At 36.6% G+C, this 24,040-nt stretch overlaps 1 protein-coding gene across 2 annotated transcripts in view; it reads right to left on the reverse strand.

The window, feature by feature from the left end:
* ITPK1 (inositol-tetrakisphosphate 1-kinase) overlaps positions 1–24,040 on the reverse strand; it is a 120,966-nt gene that overhangs the window by 26,826 nt on the left and 70,100 nt on the right. For both annotated transcript variants that reach the window (XM_032233349.1, XM_032233340.1), the window contains exon 4: positions 14,622–14,739. In XM_032233349.1, coding sequence (XP_032089240.1) covers positions 14,622–14,739 — 118 coding nt within the window. The remainder of the gene's footprint in view (positions 1–14,621; positions 14,740–24,040) is intronic.

The raw sequence follows: 24,040 nt of genomic DNA on the forward strand, positions 1-24,040 counted from the left end.
AATTGTAGGTTATTTAGCATATGGTTTTAAGCAAATGATATACTTATGTCTTTGGAAATAAAGGAATCTACCTTCCCTTCCCTGCTAATCCTCATATAATAGGATGAATTTATTCCTAAGTAATTATTTTGTTGTCATTGAAAGAATATCTGGTTCCCTGCACCTGTTTCCTTGATCACCATGGCTATTAATTCATTGCAAAGAACGTCTTTCAATAAACATGCTTATAGATGTCTCTCTCTCTCTCTTTTCTTTTTAACACAATGATCATTTGATTTGATTTTCTTTAAAAATGGAGAAATATATTCCTTTCATACCAAAATATACAAAGTTTTTCAGCCAATACCCAATGAAAGCGGCATTACCTTCTTTCATTTCCAAAAATCTATACTCATGTTTCCCTTTTTCCCTTGTAGCACAACTGTAATCTAACACAATGAACAGGTAAAATTGCCAAGTTTTACCCTATCTTCTTTGATGAGGAGGGAGAATCTTTGGAACTGGAAAGTCTTTAAAAAAAATATTGGGTTTAATTTTCTTGAACTCTTTAGGTTCCTATTGATTAAAAAAGGCACAAGAAACATAAAGCCTACCATTGGGAAAGGTTTTTAGTGCAAGATTTCAGCCCCAGCTCATGTCAAACAAGACAATAAGGTATAACATTCTTTGTATCAACTTTCCTCAACCATTGCTCCCCAATTCCCACCTAGAGGATCACAGTTAGGAAAGACTATTTGCATAAATTTCTGTATGTATGTATGTATGTATGTATGTATGTATGTATGTATGTGTATTTCTTGACGTTCGAGCACAATTGAAATTTCTGTTACTAAGTGAGACATTTGTTAAGTGAGTTTTGCCCCATTTTACGACCTTTCTTGCCATGTTCTTAAGTGAATCACTCAAGTGTTATGTGAATCTGGCTTCCCCATTGACTTTGCTTGTCAAAGGTCGCAAAAGGTGATGTCATGACCCCAGGACACTGCAAAAGTCAAAAGTACATACCAGTTGCAAAGCCCAGATTTTGATCATGTGATCATGGGGATGCTGCAACAGTCATGTGAAAAATGGTCATAAGTCACCTTTTTGAGTGCTGTTGTAACTTCAAACAGTTACTTAATGAATGTTGGTAAGTCAAGGACTACCTGTAACTACCTGGGTGTTAATTAAAACAATATTAAATGAGTTCTAATATTACACATCTTGACTGCAGCAAGAATTGTATGTGCACAGCAGTGGAAGAATGAAAATACCCCTACAGAGAAGATGATAAGGAAGATACTAGTCTGAGGAAATGGACAGACTAACGCTAAAAATAAAAGATAAAGGAGATACAGAATACTATTCAACATGGAATAGATTAAATCGATGGTTAGAAACACGAGGTAGAAGTTGGAATGCGAAAGAATCAGCTTAGGTTGACATGGAATGAGATATTATGTATGAATTATTATGTAGGTATTAGAATGATAGATGACATACTAGAATATGATGGTCAGAAACTACTGTACAACACTAGCACTGTTTAAAATAGTATATATGTTATTCTGTTTTTATTTTGTTTTATGGTAAGTGGAATGCCAGGACAATTACACTGTATTCAATATATTTATATGTAAACAATAAAAAATATATCTAAAACAAAGAAACAATATTAAATAGATATGAAACACAAAAGCTAGAATGTGAAATGGCAATGGAAATATGTATATGAATGGTGCAAGCTCCCTTCTAACCTGCAATAAAAAGTGGTCGTTCTTTGACTTCAGTGGCAATTTATGTCATAAAAAACTTTTTCAAAGAAGAAAGTTGAATAGATGATGAAAGTTCAACTATAGCCCAGACTTTGTGATATCCATATAACATGTCGGTTTAGATATTCTTAAATAAAGAACCACCCAATTAAAAACCCTGAACCTAGATGGAAAAACAAAGCAGATAATTTTCTGCAATTAGACACCGGAGCCATTTCCAGTCACATCAAAGAAATAAGAGCATGGGCCATGATAGTGAATTCTAGAATTTGTAGTCTAGCAAATCAGAAGGACATCAGGCTGATAAAGAATGGTTTGAACTAGAAAACTGCATCTTTTTTGTTATGGGTCATGGCCAAGGAGGACAAACTGGTTTCCAGTTTGCATTGCTTTCATCTTGATACTGATCTAGTCAAACTTCCAAGATACATTTCATTACTCTCAGCACAAGCCAAAATACAAACAAACAAAGCCCATTCTCCAAAATGGCACGGATTGATAATATTTTGGACCAAAGGAGAGGCTCTTTCAACATTTTGCAAAATTGTTGGTGTGAGTGTTCTATTTTTCATGTATCGCTGTATAAAACTTACGATGCCATAAGCACTGTTTTTTTCTTCCACCTTCTGTTTGCTGGGCATTTTATTTGGGTAAGAAACAGGAACACTGATGTGTCATTACTGCATTTGGGAAATCTAAAAGACATTTCTTTTATTGATGGGACAAAACTTGCCATAATTGTGGCCAATCATACAGTGCCTTGAGTCAAACTAAACCATAGTTTGAATCCTTCAAAAATATGTATTTTGCATTTTTATAAAGAAAATAAAAGACATTGCAACACAATTGAATACTGAAAAGTTGCAAAATCAAAGGGAGAGTGAGGTAGTCTTCAAAATTTTAGTATTTCAAAAAGAACTAAAAAAAGGACTATAGTATCCCACTTTTAGTTAAAGTTAAATAAGAAAATTGGCATTACACAATAATAAATGTAATTGAACAATAACAATGGTACCAAGAGAACAATTTAAGAAATTAAACTCTTTACAGTTTTTAATGAGCACATCAATCGTTGTAGCACATCTACACACACTTTATATCAATTATTTATTTATTTATTTATTTATTTATTTATTTATTTATTTATTTATTTATTTATTTATTTATTTATTTATTTATAGAATTTATATGCTGCCCAATCCCGAAGGACTCCGGGCGGTTTACAAAAAGAAGAGAAAGAAATAAATTATAAAAAAAGACAGATTTAAAAACACAACACATGCATTCGTTCTAATCGGGGCTGGACCTCAACAGTGAGGTCAACAGCCCCAGGCCTGCCGGAATAGCCAGGTCTTAACAGCTTTCCTGAAGGTCATGAGAGTGGGTAAGGCCCGGATCTCTGGGGGTAGCTCATTCCATTTTTAAAAAATTTCCATTTTTTAATCTATGTATTATTTCAGGAGCATATGAAAATTTACTGAAAAATCTGGGATAAGAATGTTTTTGGATTCTGTGTTATAAATAATTACAGGATAACTTAGGGGGAGGAAGTAGAGGAACAAAGTGTAAAAAAGAAAGGCCATAAATATAGAGAAAACAACTGCCTTGACATTATCTAGTCAATCCATCTACAAAAACTGTGTGCATATGGAAACTTTTGGAGTTAGTAAATAAATCAGGAATAAGTAGCAAAACTAAAAACAGCTCTTCTTGTTTTGGAAACAGGCATGACCTTTCTGGGACAGTTGAGTCAATAAATATCTAGCCCCATAAATTTTGAAATACAGTAATTAAGAGATTTACAATTAAGAAAGATGAATAAATTATGTTTTGTGTTAAATTCTGGTCTCAGACTCTGAGGTAGGTAGGTAAGAAGGAAGGAAGGAAGGAAGGAAGGAAGGAAGGAAGGAAGGAAGGAAGGGACCCAATAACTCCAAGATCTGTTTCATCCCTATGATATTCAGTGTTTCCCAAACAGCCATGCACAGGAGCTATAACGTCAACTGTTGACAGACAAGCAAATTCCAGAAAGCCACAATTTACAGTTTGCTTTTTACTCTCTTCCAGATATTAGTCAGGCCAAAAAACATTTCATGAAATCAAAAGGGGGACTTGGATTACTCTGCAAATCTGTGTTAGATATGGGTGTTTCTATGGGGAAAACATACACATTTAGATCATTGTTCATCTTCCAAATGTATACAGTGACTTACTGCTTGACAGTAGTGAAAATCAAAATCAGCATTGGTAGAGAGAGAAAATACGACTTTTGGGTGAAAGTAGGAACACAACTACAACTAGATCTCATAGAATCCCCCTTCCCCCGCGATTCACATACACTTTGAGAACACTGAGCTTCAGATTGCCAAAAAATAAAATAAACAAAACAGCTTTCTTCAACTGTCACTCTCTAGATGTGTTCCCAGGAAAGTGTCAGGCTTAGGCAATAAGCAGATGCCTATAAACAAATAGCATTGCATATCTTTATTGGCTGGCCCTTTTCTGCAGGCTAACTCACTTGTGGATGGCTAAATCAAAACTCGTATGAAAAAAACTTCGTCCTGAAATCCAAGCAGGATTTTGGCACAAAAGCATTTGAAGCATGAGGGAGTCCTCTTATCTCTGGGGATTGGCTGCAAATGTCACGTGCTGTAAATGTTTCATGCCAAAATCCTTCTTATATTTGAAGATGGAGATTTTTACCCAGTCCCCAGAAACCAGAGGGAGTCCTCTTACCAGGTGGCAGAGGTTTATGACCTTCTCTGCTGGCTTCACCATTAAGCCAGCAAGGAAGATTGCAAATGGTAATCACATGAATGCCAAGCGCCCAGATCACAATCACAGAACCATGGGTATTTTTTTCAGTGGCTATAACTTCAAGCATGAGTCATTAAGTCCCTTTGTTCATTGCCGTCATGATTTCAAACGGTTGCTGAACTAATGATTGTTAAGTGAGGACTACCAGTGAGGGACAGTTAGCCACAAAGTGATTGCTGTAAGTGACCAATTTAATATCTGCTGAAATTACCGAAAAAGCGAACATCTCCCTTTCTGTTGCCTATATTTAGCTTCCCCTACTCAACATATAACACTTACTTTGCTGCTTAGCAGACTGCCCTTTTCATCAAAAGATAACTGAAGTAATTTCTTCCCAAACCTTTCTGTATTACCATGTTCATTCTTCCATATTAATGGGATTATCCAAATTTAAGTGTTTTCCTCTGATTTCCATGCTGTTTTGGGAGGGAGGTGAGAAGAGTGCCTTTAAATCAATGTTGACTCCTGGAGTGGAGAAGCACTGCAGTTTTCTCAGGAAGGTTTTTTGGGAGTGGTTTGCCAAAGTCTCCTTGCTTGGGCTGAGAGTGACTGGCCCAGTCACCCAGTGGCTTTCTGCCTAAGGTAGGACTACAACCTGGAGACTCCTGCTCTCTCAGCTTGATACCTTAATCACGATACTAAACTGGTCCTCTCCTTCCATGCATTACACAACCACAAACATATGTCATGCTTCTTTTCTTTGTTGCAAATAGGGAAAGTACACATAATCCCTCTGGACTAGTCTCTGACCTGCTTGCTTTTATATCCCACTCCCATCATATCTCTCCTCTGTAGTCCCGCACTTCTCCTCCATGTGCATTTTCAAGGTCATGCTGCAATGTCCCCTGATCTTTCTCTGGGACATAGCTGTCCCTCCAAGTGTCTCCTACTTACCAGCTCTTTCTCCTATTAGTCAAGAGCTTAGAAAAGCATTTAATCTGCAATCAACAGCAGGGACCCATTTTAGTGGAAAAGCATTGGTGGCAGGAATGACCCATAAAGCAAAATAGTATTTCAGCTATTTCTCCTACTTTTTCTCTAAAAATGCCTCTAGGGCCATAGTAGCTCAAGAAAAATGCAACTATATACAGCAATGTCCTGTATTCCAATGTTATAGGTATCTTATTCCAATCTGAAACATCACAATAAACATTTCAAGAGAATACTTGGCCCTTACCTTCAAAGTGCATCGTCATCAAATGATTAATATTATATGGGAGTTTTTCCAAAACTATACTGAATATTTATTAGAAAATGTGGCATTGGAAGCTGTAACTCACGGATAAAATGTTTCTCTACATGGAACAATATTTCTCAAAATATTCCTGTGACACAATTTACTTTCAGTTCTATTATTCTGATGGGAATAAGTCTTATCAAAGCTGTAAAATTTAAAGGCCAGGTTTCAACACAACTGCCCGAATACTGACATGTGACCTGCAGGTCCCTTCCAAAAGTTGTCCCCACATCATAACTTTTAGTATGATAGAAATTAATGTTGAATATGTGTGGGATTAATTATTGTACATCATAATTAAGTTAAAATAAGTGAAATCAATTTTTCCTGTAATAACATCTACTTTTTGGACTGTAGTTGCTAGTACTTAAGGTTCAAAACGGAGTCCTGGCCCAGAAAACAACTGCTTTTATAGCTTATTTATAGGCAATCAGAACTTGCTAACAAGGAATAAAAGTAGGGTTTTTTAAAAAAGAAAACTCGGTCAGCTGCAGCAGGTGGCAGCACTTCTCTGAATTTGGTTGCTAAGAAGGGTCAGACCCAGTTATTACTTGTATACTTAGAACCCAAGGAAATGTGAGGATTATAGGATACAGCGGGAAGATGAAGAAATGTCTCAGAGGAAGGCAAATGCAAACCACTGTTGCTGAGATAAAATATATATTAGCACTTGTGTAGCCATCAAGAGGTACGATATTTGATGGTTTCTTTAACGACTTGAACTGAAAAACCTGGTGGGGAGGTTAAGAGACTTGCAACCACAATTGAGCCCAAAATTTCTGCTGCTAAGTGAGACATTTGTTAAGTGAGTTTTGCCCCATTTTATGACTTTTCTTGCCACAGTTGTTAAGGGAGCAGCTGCAGTTATTAAGTTAGTAATACAGTAGTTAAATGAATCCAGTTTTCCTATTGACTTTGCTTGTCAGAAGATTACAAAAGGTGATGACGCTGGGATACTGTAACTGACATAAATATGAGTCAGTTGCCAAACATCTGAATTTTGATCAAGTGAGCATGGAGATGCTGCAATGGTAGTAAATGTGAAAAATGGTCATGTCACTTTTTTCAATACTGTTGTAACTTTGAACAGTCATTAAATGAACTATTGTATGTCTAGGATTACCTGCATTAAGATAAAAGCTAACTTAACTTAAAGTGTACAAATCCATTAATGTGTTCATCACAGCAGAAAGAAGAATGGGACCAACATTAATATAATTAGGGAGGGTTTTAAAAAATAATAATAATGCTTTAAAAATTATTACAATATATTTATATGATTTAAGAGAGTGTGTATAAATAAGGGAAATATACAAATTAGAGTAAGGTATTAATTGCAGAGGCAACCATTATTTTCTATATTATTCCTCTGCATCACAAAGCAGTAATCCTTTCTCAGAGATTTTCAAAAACTTTAAAATGTTGATGAAACAGTTATAGGTAAAATATAGCATTCTGATAATTCCATTCAGTCTGTTTTTTCTTTTCATCCTAACATCAGAATGCCATCTAATCACAACTCAAACCAATGACAGGATTATCTAAGAATGTACTCAATTCATAACCTGATCAAAGAAACAACTCATCAACAGAAGAACAGGATACAACTGAATGCAAATCCTATGATCTTCTGGCATTTAGCTGTGCAGTACATAGAAGCAAACTAGCTGGAATTAAGTACAAAATAAGCAACTGACAGCAGCTATTGCATTGTAAGGAACAATTGTATAGATTATTTACAAAATTTCTACAAATGTTCTTTCCACCATTAAGTATCTTTGAAGGTAATGTGTAAACATAAATTTGTCATCCTGTGTTTAGCATTATAACAGTCTTCTGAAACATAAACTCCTAACCAAATTAGTGTGGAAGAATAAGAAATGTAAATATTACTGAACTAGATCCTGTCATTTCAACACTATGTTAGTAAAGAGAGAACCACAAAATAGTTATCTCCCATTTAAAGTGTATAACAAAAGTGTAATTTCTTCTTAGGAGAAGATAATGACTGGATAAATTATGTGATAAAGAATGAAAGAATAGTGCCATATCATAAACTGAGATTAAGAGTTAATTCTAGATCTAATCAGGTTGAACTCTAGACAGCCAGACAAGCATTTTCATAAACGCTGACTAGTAAGATTTCAATAATTCTTAGCCAGTATGAAAAGACTGAATTAAAGAATTCAGTTAACAGATTTTCAAATTTAACATTCAAATAAGAAGCCTTTATTAATGGTGCACACGAAGTGGAAAAGGAATAGTAGTAAGATGTAGGAACTAGGATAATATAGCAAACATACACAAACTTGTAACTAACACACATTTACAATAGATTTATTTTTAAAATGGTTATCAAAGCAAGAGGACAGAGTACCTCAACACTGGGGAGTTGGTCTCTGGAAATCTGATGCTGGCATTTGAATAGTCAAGTTAATTCTAATTTTATACTTTACAAATGGACAAAGAAGAGTATAGCTCAGAAACATTTGAATGTAAAAGATCACAGATAAAATTGGTATATTAATGTTAGCGTTTATCACAAATAATTGTAATGCCAATACAGGTGACTGGGCCAGATCTTTATTTCAGAGCAGATGAGACAGGATCTGCAGACACTGACATTTGTTCTTTGTCGTAAGTCAAGCCATTTCCTTATCAGACACTGGATCATAGACACCCTGGACCTTTGTGTGGACTCTTTAAAATGATCAGTCATGTAGTTCCAGAGAGTTTCTAGAGCAGCATTTCCCAACCTTTCTGGCTTTACGGACCAGCAGGGGGGAGAGAGGGAATGGTTATGTGTGCACAGGTCCATTTGCATGAATGGCAGGCATATGCACCTGCCTCTCACATAAATAGAACTGGGTGTGCACTCACCCACTGTTTTCGCAAGTGGAGCAGCGCACATGCGTGCGCCTGCCTGCTGCATCTGTAACATGATTCCGAATGGGCCAAGGCCCAGTAGTAGGCCACAGCCCAGGAGTTGAGGACCCCTGTTCTAGAGAATGCTTGAGAATGTTCGTGAGAATTTGGTGTACAGTACGTCTCATGCCAAGGTCATTTCTGGAATTCAGAGATGGCTAGAGAGAGAGAAAAGATTGCTCTTGTAAAATCTGCTTTTGCCAAGAGAGTATTCCTGCAAGTGGCTCCTTGGTTTATCAAAGACCTAGACAATGAAGGAACTGAAAGTACCTTCCTTAGAGATAAAATGGAAAACCAAAAACAGATCTGAACAAGTTAGAACTTGAAACTAACACAGCAACCGCCTCCTGAGACTCACATACTCACCCACTTTTCATTGCTACTTTTCCCCAGTCTGTCTGTCTCCTGAGGACATTAAATATGGTCCACAATGACCAAAAAGGGGTCTACCCATGATTTCAACCAATCATATTTTCTTAATTCTTTTTCTGTCTTTGAGCAGTGATTTGTCTTTTCCAGTTCTGTAAGGCTGGATAACTTGACTGAAGAGCCTTCTGTTGCCTTAGATTAGTTTAGGTATTATGTGCATGAATTACTCAATGACAACAACCTACCATAAGCAGCTATCATACCACAAAAATTAGCAATGTCGAGACTTAAAACATCTAATGCTAACTTTGCATTCAGCTGTTACAAGCTAATTACCTTTTGGTGGATGCATTTAATCATTACTTGGCAGAGGGATGTGTGTATGTGTGTGTGTGCATGTGTTTTTGAAATGGCAGGAAAAAAATGTTGAATTGAACCAGAGATTATGATATAAAAGAACCCAATAATACCCTGCAGTTAGAGGCTTTAGCTCTTTAATCATGCAGTACAATTTTTAAGATTGTGTTTTGGCAGGTGGAAAAGAATTCTTGTGACAGCTTGTTTCTACAGTAGCCACATTCCAAAGAATATAATCTTCAACATAATCAGAAGTATTTTGACTGTAGCATAGATTTCAACATACTCCACTTTCATAAAATACAAACATTTTTAAGGTGCCCCCCCACCCCAGTTATCTGTTACTTATTTTAAGCAACAGAAGATGTTTGCATATATTTGCAAAACACCAATTATAAATTTGAGGAGGAAAATATATTTTAATATACATCCATGTGCTTTCAATGCTCAATTTACTACAAATTCCCCTGCAAAGTAACAACTATGTAAAAATACATATTTTCTACAAACATTTATTCTGACTTCAAATTGCTTGGAAAAAATACAAACAGGTTGATAGTTGGAGAAGTATATAGTAATAGGAGCTAGCTGATAATACTCAATGTGTTTCCAATATATTTAAGAAAGAGACATAGGGAAGATAATGTGAAACTTTTTTAAAGACTGTTTCAGAAAGCCAGTGATTAGCAAGTAAAAAAGAGCATATGTCATAAAATACAAAATTAAAGAGAGAGCAGCTTGCATTAAAAAAATTACGATAAAAAGTCAAGAAATGCTCATATTAACACGCTGTATCCATATTACATATTAAAAGAAAATAGTTAAAAAAATAAAGAAAGAAAGGCAAAATGATGCACTATCATCAACTGATTCAATACAATACAATACAATAGCAGAGTTGGAAGGGACTTTGGAGGTCTTCTAGTCCAACCCCCTGCCTCGGCAGGAAACCCTATACTGTTTCAGACAGATGGCTATTCAACATCTTCTTAAAGACTTCCAGTGTTGGGGCATTCACAACTTCTGGAGGTAAGCTGTTCCACTGATTAATTGTTCTAACTGTCAGGAAATTTCTCCTCAGTTCTAAGTTGCTTCTCTCCTTGATTAGTTTCCACCCATTGCTTCTTGTTCTACCCTCAGGTGCCTTGGAGAATAGTTTGACTCCCTCTTCTTAGGGGCAACCACTGAGATATTGAAACACTGCTAAACTAATAAACTAATAAACTAACTATCATGACTCACATACCGAGTTCCTGCAACCGTTCTTCATATGTTTTAGTCTCCAGTCCCCTAATCATCTTTGTTGTTCTTCTCTGCACTCTTTCTAGAATCTCACATCTTTTCTACATCATGGTGACCAAAACTGAATGCAGTATTCCAAGTGTGGCCTTACCAAGGCATTATAAAGTGGTATTAACACTTCATGTGATCTTGATTCTATCCCTCTGTTTATACAGCCTAGAACTGTGTTGGCTTTTTTGGCAGCTGCTGCACACTGCTGGCTCATATTTAAATGGTTCTCCACCATTTAAAGGGACAAGATCCCTTTCACAGTTACTACTGTTGAGCAAGGTACCACCTATATTGTTCCTGTGCATTTCGTTTTGGTTGCCTAAATGTAGAACCTTACTCTTTTCACTGTTTTATTAGATCGTGCCCAATGTTCAAGTTTGTCAAGATCCTTCTGTATCAATTCTTTCTGATTCTGATTCAACCCATTACACTCTGCATATGCTCCAGAGATTTAACAAAGTGACTAAGTAAAATCACTTAGGACCAGGAGACAATATCCTCAGCCAGGGGTCGTCCCCATTGGGCCATGAATCAGTACCAGTCCGTGGCCTGTTAGGAACTGGGTTGCAGTGGGCGAGCAAGCCAAACTGAAACCATCCCCCCTCCCCCAGTCCTGGTCCAAGGAAATATTGTCTTCCATGAAACCGATTCCTGGTGCCAAAAAGGCTTGGGACTGCTGCCCTAAGTTGACTTTAAGGGATTCATTCACTCATCTTCTTCACAGATCACCTATTATCTGCAGTTTAAATTGTAAATGAAATATAGACATAACACTTTCAGGAACTCACAAATTTTCTAGAGCATTATTTCATTACATCCAAAGAACCTAGGTTCTGGGAAAACCAGAATTGCAGTAGAGCAGACAAGGGAAACTTATTTCTCCGAGGATTATTGAATTACAATTTTCATCAGCCCCAGCCAGCATAGTGATCACTTATGTACCGTAAGAAATACTGTGCTGTAGTGCAGTAACATCATGAGGGTCACATGTTCCTCATTCTTACACTAGAGGACAGAGTGTATTTGAGATGGCATCTTTCAATATAGTTTAGCATTAAAAATACATAATAGTACACATATTTTCAGTACTAAATACATAGATTGGAAAATGTATGCAAAAAATAATTTTTCATTATTTCTTAAAATGAAAACAGAATGATAACATCTTGAAACTGAACACATATGAAAATTGATGTAGATTGTTCTGTTGACTTCTAGTAATGAAATACACAGGAATTTGATACGGCGGTCTGTTCTTATTAAACTCATCTTAGAAGACTTTAAAAATTTTAAATAAACTTATTGTACTGCTTTCCCTTCATTTCATTCATCCTCTGATTTGTGAATGGACAGAACACCAGACTGCCAGCATACCTGTTCTTCAATTCTTTCTAAAGAAATTAAAAACTAATTCTAATTATTAACATTGTGAGCATATTTCTAAAATTAGCTGAGTAAATTTACCCATAAAATAAATATGCAAGATTAATTCATTAAGTAAATTAATTATATATTTAATCACAGAAGTTTTCAATTTTTAAAAATATCTACTATATTAGGGCTGTCTAAAACCATGCTGAAAAGGTACTCTGAGAATTGTAAACCCAACAGACCAAGTTGGAAAATATTGTATTAGGGGTTTTATGATACTACTTTTATTATTCATCTTTATTTCGTAATAATTATTTTTCTGTTATCTGTGTATGTGTGTTTATGTGTATGTATATACGGAATAGTTCTACTATTGGATATTTTACTATATCTGACCTTACAACTTTGAACAAATAATCCTCTTGGTCGCACAGTCAGCCAGATATTTAGACTGGATTTGGCATTTTTGTCTACCAATTGAATCTTTCCAAAGGCCCTGGGATAGGTAGGTGTGTGTCCGTGTGTGCGCGTGTATGTGTACACAACTCTGTAACCCCTTACATCGGGGTGGAGTCAGGGCAACTGAATGGAGCTGAGCATTTACTGGCCGGATGCTCTTACTGACGCACAGGTGGAGCTCACAGCACATATTTTCTTTCTGCGCTCAGAGGGAGAAACATCTGCCACTACCTAGGATTGAACTCACAGTCACCACTAGGCCACCATGCTGCTTGGATAGGCAGATCTTATTTAATAATACTAAAATTATCAGGATGTAACTGGTTCCAAATAAAACTACCTTTTGCAATTGACTGATGGTGATTTTGTCAATGATGATTGTGTTCAGAGGGTGCTCCAGTTGTTTTGGAATTGCATCCAAGGCACCTATTATTATAGGTGCTATCTTTACTTTCTTTTGCCATAATTGTTCTACTTCTATTTGCAGGCCTTTATATTTTGTGATTTTGTCCAGTTCTATTTTTTTTCCTGCTGTCTCTAGGTATTGCAATGTCCACTATCCATACTCTTTCTGATTAAAAAAGTCTGGAGTGTTATATGACAGACACTTGTCTGTGGCTATTTTGGGGTCTCATCAGTTGTTGCTACTTTGTGATGCTAGTATTTGTAATATGTCTATGCGATTTTCTTCCAGCAGTTAACCAGGTGGTCCACTGTTTCTGTTTTCTCAATTCTAGCTTTATACTCATTTATTCTTAAGGTTTGGTCTCACGCATCCAGAATTAGCCTCTCTGTCTCTTTCTTAAACTTTCCCGCTCTTAGCCATTGTCAGGTCTTGTTATCTGCTTTGTCTGCTAGCTTTTTTATGTACTAGTCATGTAATAATTTTTGTTGCCATGACACTTTCCTATTCTGTAAGAGCAGCGGTTGCAAAGTGGTTAGAATGCAGTACTGCAGGCTAACTCTGCTCACATTGCCAGGTGTTCAATTTCTTTGATCCTGACCAGCTCAAGGTTGACTAAGCCTTCCATCCTTCTGAGGTCAATAAAATTAGGGGCCAGATTGTTGGGGACAATAGGCTGACTCTGTAAACCGCTTAGAGAGGGCTGTAAAACACTATGAAGCGGTATATAAGTAAGTGCTATTTCTAGTCGCTGTTTGGCTATTTCTTGTAGGCGTTTGGTCTTCCCACTACTCAGTAACCCCTTCTGGTATACTGGCTTCAGGATGTTTTCTTCAGTATCTTCTTCAGATATTCTTTTTCTAACCCTTTTTCTTCTTCAACTGATGGATGTATTTGCAACACTCCATATCTGCCTATGCTTCTTGGTAAATAGTCTCTGTCAACATCTCTGCATGGATGAAAGGCATGATTCATTGTCATTATTTTTCTGGTCTTGTTATCCAGAGCTTTTAGTTCTGCTCGAGTCCAGTCCACTTTCCAGCTGTTATCTAATGACTGGAATTGAATGACATTTCCGCCACTGACTTTGGATTTTAAGATCTTCACTCTTCTGTTGTATTAACTACTAATGTTCTTCTTGACTTTGTTGCCAACCTGAAAGAGACTCAGGTATTTGTAATTATCTTCTTCATTCAGACTCTTGATGTTATTTCCACAGAACATTTGGATTCCTTTAGTTTTCAGTATTATACCTCCGTTGATAGCAAGGGTGCCATGTTTGTCCAGTCCAAATATCTTACTTTATATTTGGACAGTGTTGAGCAGTGATGCCATTTTAGATGGAATTTATTTTATGTTATTATCTATGTTATTATTTATCTTTATATATTATTATACTAAGTTTTTTTCTGGTATGTATGCATACATGTATGAACGTATGTATGCAAAAAAATCTACTACTGGATATGCTTTATCTATTTTATAGTCCTAGCAATTGTGGTATTTCTTGCAGGTATAAACTATTTCCTTTTAGTAGGAATGTATTTCTCCATATGCAAACACAAATGGAAAATACATAAGTTTTACCAACCCACCACTAGCTTTTAGTCTCCCAATAAAAAGTTTAGAGGCTTACCTTTCATATACAGTTCTATCTGTCTAATAAGTTCGTAAGACTTTGATCGGTCCAGTAATGTCCTGATAGCAGGAAGAGGATCCAGAATTATAGTTTCAGGATGAGCATCAATATATTCCTAGGGAAATGAAGAAATGGCATGTGATATTCTTCAGAGAAGAATTACTGTTGGAAACTTCGTATATGATAGAAAGATACTTCCACTACAGCATATCTTCAATTAACAATAATTGGATTTCAAGTAGCAATCATTTAAGTAATAGATGGTATGATTCTCAGCCATATCCCAAAATTAAAGTAACACAGAATATGGTGAATATATAGTATCTGATAACATGTTGGATGACAACTCCTGAAATTCCCACTAAAAATGGTATGCAAAAAATGGTATGCAGTTCCAAACAATTGGAAGACAGCAGGCTAGGACAGTTGATTTATAATTCCTCTCATTCCTCCTATGTTTGTATACAAAATTTTATTTACAATAAATATGCTAAAAAGTCTTATTTTAACATTGATGATACTTTCACTGCAACGAACACTAGCCTAGTAATAGCAGAAATTAAAACAATTTGTTATAGCTACTGTAAATTTAAAATAGTTTAATTTTTTTTCTATAGTTACTAATCATGATGGATAACCATAACACTTCCCAAGCTAGACAGTCAAATACTGAATATCAGGTATTGGAGCCGTAAGTGATGGATTCACATTGTGATTGTGAGTTCCCCATAAGTACATGACTGTGAGAACAGAATAATGGACAATCTAAATCTTCTTAAATTGCCACTTCATACAACTATGAAATCTTGATAGCAATGGAACCATTAACAGCTGATGAAGTTAGACTCATGCTTGAAAATATATATATATATATATATATTTATTTGTTACACATTTTGTGTTATATTTGTGCTGATAAATAAATAAAGGGAGACTAGTATAGATCTATTTCAAGCTATTTGGCTCTCATCAGCTAGCCATACCCTTACTGGGATTCGAATTTGATTCCATTCTCTGTCAATCGGCTCGTCACAAGAGTCCATCACGACAGAAACCCAATATTTTTACTGTTGCCTTTGTTATATTGGGTTTCTGTCGTGATGGACTCTTGTGACGAGCCGATTGACAGAGAATGGAAGCAGTTAGCTTCCTCCCATAATTGGGGCATACCAGGGGTTGTGACTTTAAATGTATGTATGTATATATGTATGTATATATGTATGTATGTATGTAATTCTGCTAACCTTATGCCTAAAGACTTAAGACTGTATGCAAAATGTAGTCACTTATGCAATATCTCAAGTTCAGCAGAGTTACCAATATGTCACATCTTTAATCTGATTAATCTAGATCTATATTCTAAAAAGCAAATTCAAAAATCTTTTAAAAACTCTTCAATAATTAAAAAGCCCACTAATAATCTCCTGACTCCAAAATGCAAATCAATTCCAACCTTCAACTGTTTTATTTCTGTCTTTAATCTGTTTAGTGCTATTTATGCCAGAATAGCAAGGATACAGATTCTATTTATATACAATGCCATGTTAAACACTTAAAGGGCAGTAGGATCAATTTAGTCTGAATACTGTGTGCGTACGCCTTCTATTACATTTTTAATACTATATAATCTAAACAACAAGAAATAAAGATATTTGGGAAAATGAACCTTTGCTTGGATTTCAGGACAGATATTTATTAAGATATCTTAAAAAGCTCACAGAAAATCAACAAGTAATTCCTTCATTTGTGAATCATCAGAACTGCTTGCCAAAGAACAGCGACAGTAAACTTAGTGAAGAGGTGGGTTTCCATCATTTTGCTTTTAAAACATGTGCTGCAAAAGGGAAACTACAATTTATATCTCTACTTTTAAAAATGTGACCTATATGTCAAACTGTTTATCTTCAAGTCTTTTTTGTGGAAATCTTACTAAAACCTGAAGGACAAATATTTTTAATAAAAATATTCTGATGTCATCTAAACTGTAAGTGCGTATGAAAGTAAGAATCAGACTCATGATTCTTCATTATTTAATAATATATGCTGCTCCAATTAAACAATACTCTGAATAACTTGTAATTCCATATCTACTATAAAGATTTTTTAAAATGACAATAACAAATAGAACGAAACATTACAAATTATAACAAAGATATAACAAACCTACAACCATTGCTACTAGCATTCTTCAGGATTGACCAGTCCATATCTTTAAAAGGTCCTCTCAAAGAGCTAAGTTGTAATGCCATTCTGAAATTATATCAGAATTGGGGATGTTCTAGAGCAGGGGTATCGATTTCAGTGAGGCATGCATTAAGATTGTGTTTGACCTTGGGCAGTCAGGGAGGGCGTGGCCAGGGAGGGCGTGGCCAGGGTGGCCAACTCAACGTCACTCATATTGGGGATGCCTCTGGTAGCCCGAGCGCTCTGCCAGAAAAATGGGCTTCCAAGCTCTATTTTGGCTGTGATGGCCTCCTGCAACCCTCTGCCAGCAAAAATGGAGCTTGGGAGTGCTGCCCGTGGCCCTTGCAAGATCCATTTTCGGCTGCCTCTTGCAACCTTCTGCCAATGAAAACAAAGCTCAAGAGGGCTGCATGCAACCCACCCAAGCTGCCTTTTCTCTGGCAGAGGCATTGTGGGCCAGTCCTTTGATGTTTCCAGGGCGCCCCGCGGGCCAGATCTAAGCACCCCGCAGCCGAATCCAGCCCCGGGCCTTGACTTTGACACCCGTTCTAGAGATATGCTGTTTCAGAGAAGTGGGAAAATGACAGAGAAGGTCTGTCCCTTCTCTGTTGAGAATCACAAAGACCAAACAAAGAAGTAGAACGATTGTGGCAAACAAAAAGATAGTATTGATATTAATAAATGCCTTGGGTGCAATTCCAAAACAACTGAGCATGTTGAACACCATCAGCATTGACAAAATCACCACCAGTCAATTGCAAAAGGTAGCTTTGCTTGGAACAGCTTACATCTTGTGATGATTCTTTTAATATCTTTAAACAGCAACATCTGTCTATTCCAGGTCCTTGGGAAGGACTCAATAGGTGGACAAAAGTGCCAAATTCAGTCTAAACCTCTGACTGTGCAACCATTCATAATAATTTATTAAATGTATATGCTGTCTGACTCCCAGAGAGTCTTCCCAGTTTGTTTTACATAAGTTAAAGTTGGGTATGTTAGCAAAAGAATAAAAATAATCTGGCTGCAGCAGGAATATAGAGTAATTATGAAATGTGTATTTTAAAGCAAGAAAAGATATGGATAGGAATGAAAAGACCCTGGATGAATTTGGATTGGATTAAAAAAAAAAGAATGACCAATGTGAAAGAAATACAGCAAGGTGGCTTGGTCATAGGAGAACAAATGAGGATTGAATCACAAAATAAATATATAAGAGTGGAGTGAAAGAGGAAGATCAACAGTTGCTGATGTGACACTCAGAAAAGAGGCAAGTGAGAATTGTGAAGAACAAAAGGTATTGTATGAAGCAGAGTAAGGACGTAACAAAAGCAAGAATGATTAATAAAGATAGTAAGCCATTAAGAAATATAGTGAATGATTATTGTATAAGCTACATTTAGCTATGTTTCTTTTTCTGTTTATCTCATGCTTTTTTTATTTCACCTTATTTCCACACCCTCTTCATTTCTGCACTCTTCATAACTTTGCTCTTACTTTGAAAGTAAACAGCATGACATATATTTGTATAGATGTATTGCCTATATGCATATAAACAACAATTTTTTTACTGATTAAACTCATTAATTCTTTTTGTGATGGAATGACAATGAATGCATGTAAGCAAGACTATATAAAGAACATTTGAAAGAGGAGCTTTGAAAAATGTGTTAGTGGAACATTAGTCCCTGAAATGTTAAAGTATTCTTTGCAAGGCAGGTGGGGTCACTTTGTGGCCGCCAGGTTACCGACTGTACAATATGTGTGTGTATTGTTTCTTTGATGACAGCCCTAATGGAAGTATGGTCTCTGCCTGCGCAGACAAGGAAAGGCAACTGTTACCATTTTAAAAAGAGGCTCTTTGCTTGCATTAAAACATGCCACAAAACAGGAGTTTGCATGCATATGCTGTAGATGAACTGCTTATAATTTAATGATGGGGTAAGCTGCCTCAAGTCTACATGGAGCTCCCCAATAGACATAAATTTTTAAGCACCAAAATTAGGCGTGGTGATTTTCAATAGCCACCTAAGACAGAACTAAAGATAGGAAAGATAATACAAGAGTTTTTATAAACATTCCCATCCATACTCTTTCTCTTCCCTCTAAACTCAGAAATTATATATAAAAAAGAGGCTGGAAATCACTGTATCACTAGGAGACTTGTGACCCACTAATATGTTAAGAAACTCAGGTGTGGCTTCTGCCCAAAAACATTACTCATTGCTAGTTTAAACTAATATGTAAAAACATTCCTGACTAGACATTATTAGTCCAGTTTATCTTTCCCAAATTTGGAATCATGGGAATTGAAAATACATGGAAGATTCAAATTGAGTGAAGGCTAATCAAGCCAAGGTGGCGCAGTGGTTAAATGCAGCACTGCAGGCTACTGCTAGATCAGCAGGTCAGCGGTTCAAATCTCACCGGCTCAGGGTTGACTCAGCCTTCCATCCTTCCGAGGTGGGTAAAATGAGGACCCAGATTGTTGGGGGCAATATGCTGACTCTCTGTAAACGGCTTAGAGAGGCCTGAAAGGCCTATGAAGCGGTATATAAGTCTACTGCTATTGCTATTGCTATTGCTATTGCTATTTTCTAACTTCCTAGTTCTTGCATGGGAGCATAAACTAGTACGTAGCATTGATAACTTAAAATTGGATGCCTTTTAATTCTGAGAAGAGTTGCTCAGTAATTCTTTCACTTAAAAGAGTGGGCTGAAACAGTTTGGAAGTAAACAGGATCAATTCCTAACTGCAGAAATGCGTTCGTTTAAATTTGAAACAGATAATGTGAAGAAATTAAGGAGAAACATGTAATACTTTGGAAACAGTTAAAAATTACCTGCCTGCCACTTTGAGTTATCATATTGAGTCTGAGAGGGCAGAAAGTCAATTCCAAACAATAAGGCTGTACAAATCCTGTTTTAACTACAAGGCAAAAATAATTTCAATGCCATTGTTCTATTAGGAACAAGCTTGCTTTTAATTTTCTACATATCCGGGAGAAAGAGAAGGAAATACAGCTAGACACAGTATTTTTCCAGGCTTTGGCAATAAATGAACAGTTGTGTGACCATGTCATCAACGGAAATATGCAACTTTTAAAATGCAAGCGAGGAAAATGCCCCCTTGAGCAACAGCAAAATAAAATGGCTATATTAAGGCATTGCATATTTTTAGCTTGACCCTGGATTTCTCCATCTGTATCTCTATTTTAGTTAGGCCCAAAGAGTAAAGCTGATGAGGAATACCTATTACCTTAGGCAGTTTGTTAATGGCTATGTCTCTTGGGAGACCAGCTTAGTTATTTTCACATGGGGAAAAAAATTATAGAGGAATAGTAATCTTAATCCTGATGGAGGATCGTTTTTTAGGGCAAAGATTTATAGCAAAGGCTATATTCCACACTCTGTAATCCCATTTGGTGAACAAGAAACTAATTACTAGTTCATCTACAAAGAATAAGCAATACTGTAGAAAGAAAATATAGATTCAGAGTTTCCAAATTAGTTTTCCAAAAACAGAATTCTAGGCAGGTTCCCTAGACTAGTATATAGTTATAGTTATCAGCAGGACAAAATAACCGAAAATATGTATTTTCTTCCTTTTTTTTTTTTTTTAAATAAATGAGCTACTTTTTGGTGACTAGGAGCTGCACTTAGCACTATTTAAGTGGCCAGAGGGATGCAATGGGGAAGGTGAAGAGAGGGATGTTTCATTCCATCCAAACCTGACTGGATTGATCTAATTTTTTGAGCATTTTTTAAAAATACTATGTTGTCTACTTTGGGGCTTATATAGTTGTGTGCTATTTTTCTACCTCAAAATGGCACCTTTTTTTAGCAACCAAGTCACCAAAATCCAATAGTGTTGTCAGGGGAGGGCTCTCAATACCACAAAATTTAACTTTGGAGGTTGTGTAAGGGGCACAGAGCGCTTCTGTTTGCAGAAGGATATGCAATGGTATTCTCCAAATCTGAAAAAGAAAAGGGAATTGATCCAAACATGGCAGATGAGGAATGGATGGGTATTTTAATGTAATCTCTTAATAAGGCTTCAGTCCACCAGTTAGGTGAGGGAAAAAGTCAAGCAGTCCCCATAGACCCCATTTTAATATATTCTCTAATAAATGAATTTTCATATTTGGTTTCCAATGTATTATCTAATCCCCCTTTTTTGCATTATGCCTGATTAACAATTTGCTTCCTGGCGTATATTGCGATAAGGAGCTTGACAACACATTGGTGAAAGTATATGTGCAATCATCTGCATGTACTACAAGAAATGGCAAGAATCAAAACACGAATGATATTATCATATTCATAATTTATATGTTGGTGATTTAGATCTTCCCTTCCAAGTATTACCATTTTTTTACTCAACAGGCCCTTCTGTAACATTTTTTCTTTTATTTTCAGGAGCCAATTCCTAGATCTGCACTCCTGTCAGTCTCCCATTTCTGATCTGCATAATCTTCACAAACTATGTACTCTTTGTTGGTGCATTTGACCTCAAGCTCAGATGATGATCTATGGAGAGATTCAATACCTAACAATGGACTGCATTGTCCACATTTCAATATCTAATTTTTTACTAATTTTGAGGGCGGACAATTATATTGGAGTGAATATAAAAAGTCAATTACACTTCATTCAACATGAGTTCTTTTTCAGCTTTCAGTGCCAATCTAAGAAGATGGTCTTTAAGTTATATTTTTCAAAATAAACCTTAAATATTTGAAAAGTTTTTATAAGGTGCTCTAGGGTATATACTTAATTCCCTCTTGTTTTGGGGGAGAGGGGTGATATTTGATGAAGCTTTGCATAAGTTGGATGATGTCCAAGAATGTATTCAAACCTCCCCTGCAGTAATGTGCCATAGAGGAAGACTACTAGCTCAAAGAAATTATTGATGTACTCCTCCAGGAACTATTTATTCACACAATGTCTTATAATCAACACAAAACTTCACTTCTAAATATTAATTGTACAAATTTATGAACTCTCTCAGGAAAAATTGTATATCTAAATTATTTTTATCATAACATACAGAGTGTAGTGATTATCAATACTTTGTTTAAAAGAAAGCCTAAGAAAAACACCAATTCTTTGCATTTGAAACAAATGAGTATATTTTTAAAATATTTACACAGGAAAAGACTCATTAGTATATCTCAGTCTTATTTTACTTGCTCAAATAAAATAAATATAACATTATTGTTACAACTACTTTCAAGCCCTTTCTAGTACTTTTCCATTCAATAAGATCAATAATCTTCAGAACAAATTAAACGCAAAGCAATTATGTTAAAGCATTTGAGCAAAAGGAACACAGAGCACAGAGCTGTAGCTCTGGGCAACGTACATTTGAAGCAATGACAAAATCAATAATGCTTAAAGAACTGATCATTGAACTAAAAGCATTCTACAGACTACACAGAGTGTATTCTATGGAATATCAAAGAATATGGTATACATTGCGTAATGAAACGGATTGGCTGCCATACAAACATGCAGCATCTAAATTAAAACAACAGCAACTAATGTCTATTTGCTAATGGAGAGGAGATAAAAGCAGATCTAAAGAGAACATTCACTGATGAACTCATCTTTCTTGTCTTTTATTCTGGAAGAAAAATAATCCAAGGAAATTCATTACCTATCTTAATTTTTTTACAGCTTTTTGAAAATTGTTGGATAATGTCCAATGAACTGAAGAAACAAGGATGAAGAAGAAAGAAGTTAAAGTAAACTAAAATTACTTAAAATGTATGTCTTTCATAAAAATCTGTATGTGAATTAAGCAGAATTTGTAAAAGAATCCTCTATAACCATGATGGCGAAACTATGGCACGCAGAGCCATTTGTCAGGGCATAGAGGCTTGCCCTATTAGCTGGCCAGTGCGCATGCGTGCACTTGGCAGCTCACTTTGGCCTTCTTTTGAGGCCATTTTCCGCCCTCCGGAGGCTTCAGGAGCTTCCCTGAAGCCTCCGGAGCACGAAAAACCAGCCCTACGGGCAAACCAGAAGTTCAGGAATAGACTTCCAGGTTGCCTTCAGGGAAGCCTCCTAGAGGCTAAAACTGGCCCTACAAGCAAACTGGAAGTCCATTCCTGAACTTTTGGTTTGCTGGTTTTTCACGCTCCAGAGGCTTCAGGGAAGCTCCTGAAGGCTCCAGAGGGCCTCCAGGAGGGGCAGGTAGACTGAGGAAGCCTCCAAAGGGCCTCCGTGGGGGGGGGGCAGGAAAGCCTCTGGGGCCTGGGGAGGATGAAAAAAGACAACTCAATTTCATTGAAGGCCACATCAGTGTTGTGTTTGACCTTGGGGCGCATGGCCAGCTTGACATCACTCGTGTCGGGGGCGCCTGTGGTGGCCCAAGTACTCTGCCAGCAAAAATTGGCTCCTGAGCTCTGTTTTTGGCTGTGATGGCCTTCTGCAGCCAGTGAAAATGAAGGTGGGGGGGTTGTGTACGGTACCCTGGGTCCTGTTTTCAGCCATGATTGCCTCCTGCAGCCATCTGCCAACAAAAATGGAGCTCTAGGGGCCACGTGCGGCCCCCTGAACTTCATTTTTGCTGGCAGAGGGCTGCACGATGCTGTCACAGCCAAAAGTGGAGCCTGGGACGATACTTGGGCCAAGATTAAAACATAGGAATTGGAAGCCTTCAACAAACACATCAACTCTGTGGACAGATTAAGTTACTCGGAAAGACGTTAAGAAAAATAGTCTGGCCTTTCTGGATTGTGCAGTATACCTTAAGGAAGACAGAAGCCCTACTATTGAAATTAACAGAAAGCCTGCACCCGCAGATCAATATTTATATTTTGATTCTCACCACCCACTGGAACACAAAATGGGAGTGATCAGAACCCTACACCACCGGGCTAAAAGATTGCCTATCACAAAGATGGAAAAGAAAAAGAATTAAAATACGTCAAGGAAACCTTCAAAACTTATAGCTATCTCAACTGGGCCTTCATCAAATCCAAAAAAAGACCCAGTAGGAGTTTCTTCACAACAGAAGCAACTTCGTCATTTCATACTTTGCAGGAATATCAGAAAAGCTCAGGAGGATTTTCAATCAACTGACTATATATGTGCACTTTAAACCCAAAATTACACTAAGGCAGAGACTTGTCCACCCCATGGATAAAATACCCAAACACAAACTGAGCAATGTGATATATGCAGTGAGATGTGTGTAGATCTGTACATTGGAGAAACAAAAAACCATT

The sequence above is a fragment of the Thamnophis elegans genome, chromosome 1 (genome assembly GCF_009769535.1).
Source record: "Thamnophis elegans isolate rThaEle1 chromosome 1, rThaEle1.pri, whole genome shotgun sequence".
NCBI classification, from domain to species: Eukaryota; Metazoa; Chordata; class Lepidosauria; order Squamata; family Colubridae; genus Thamnophis; species Thamnophis elegans.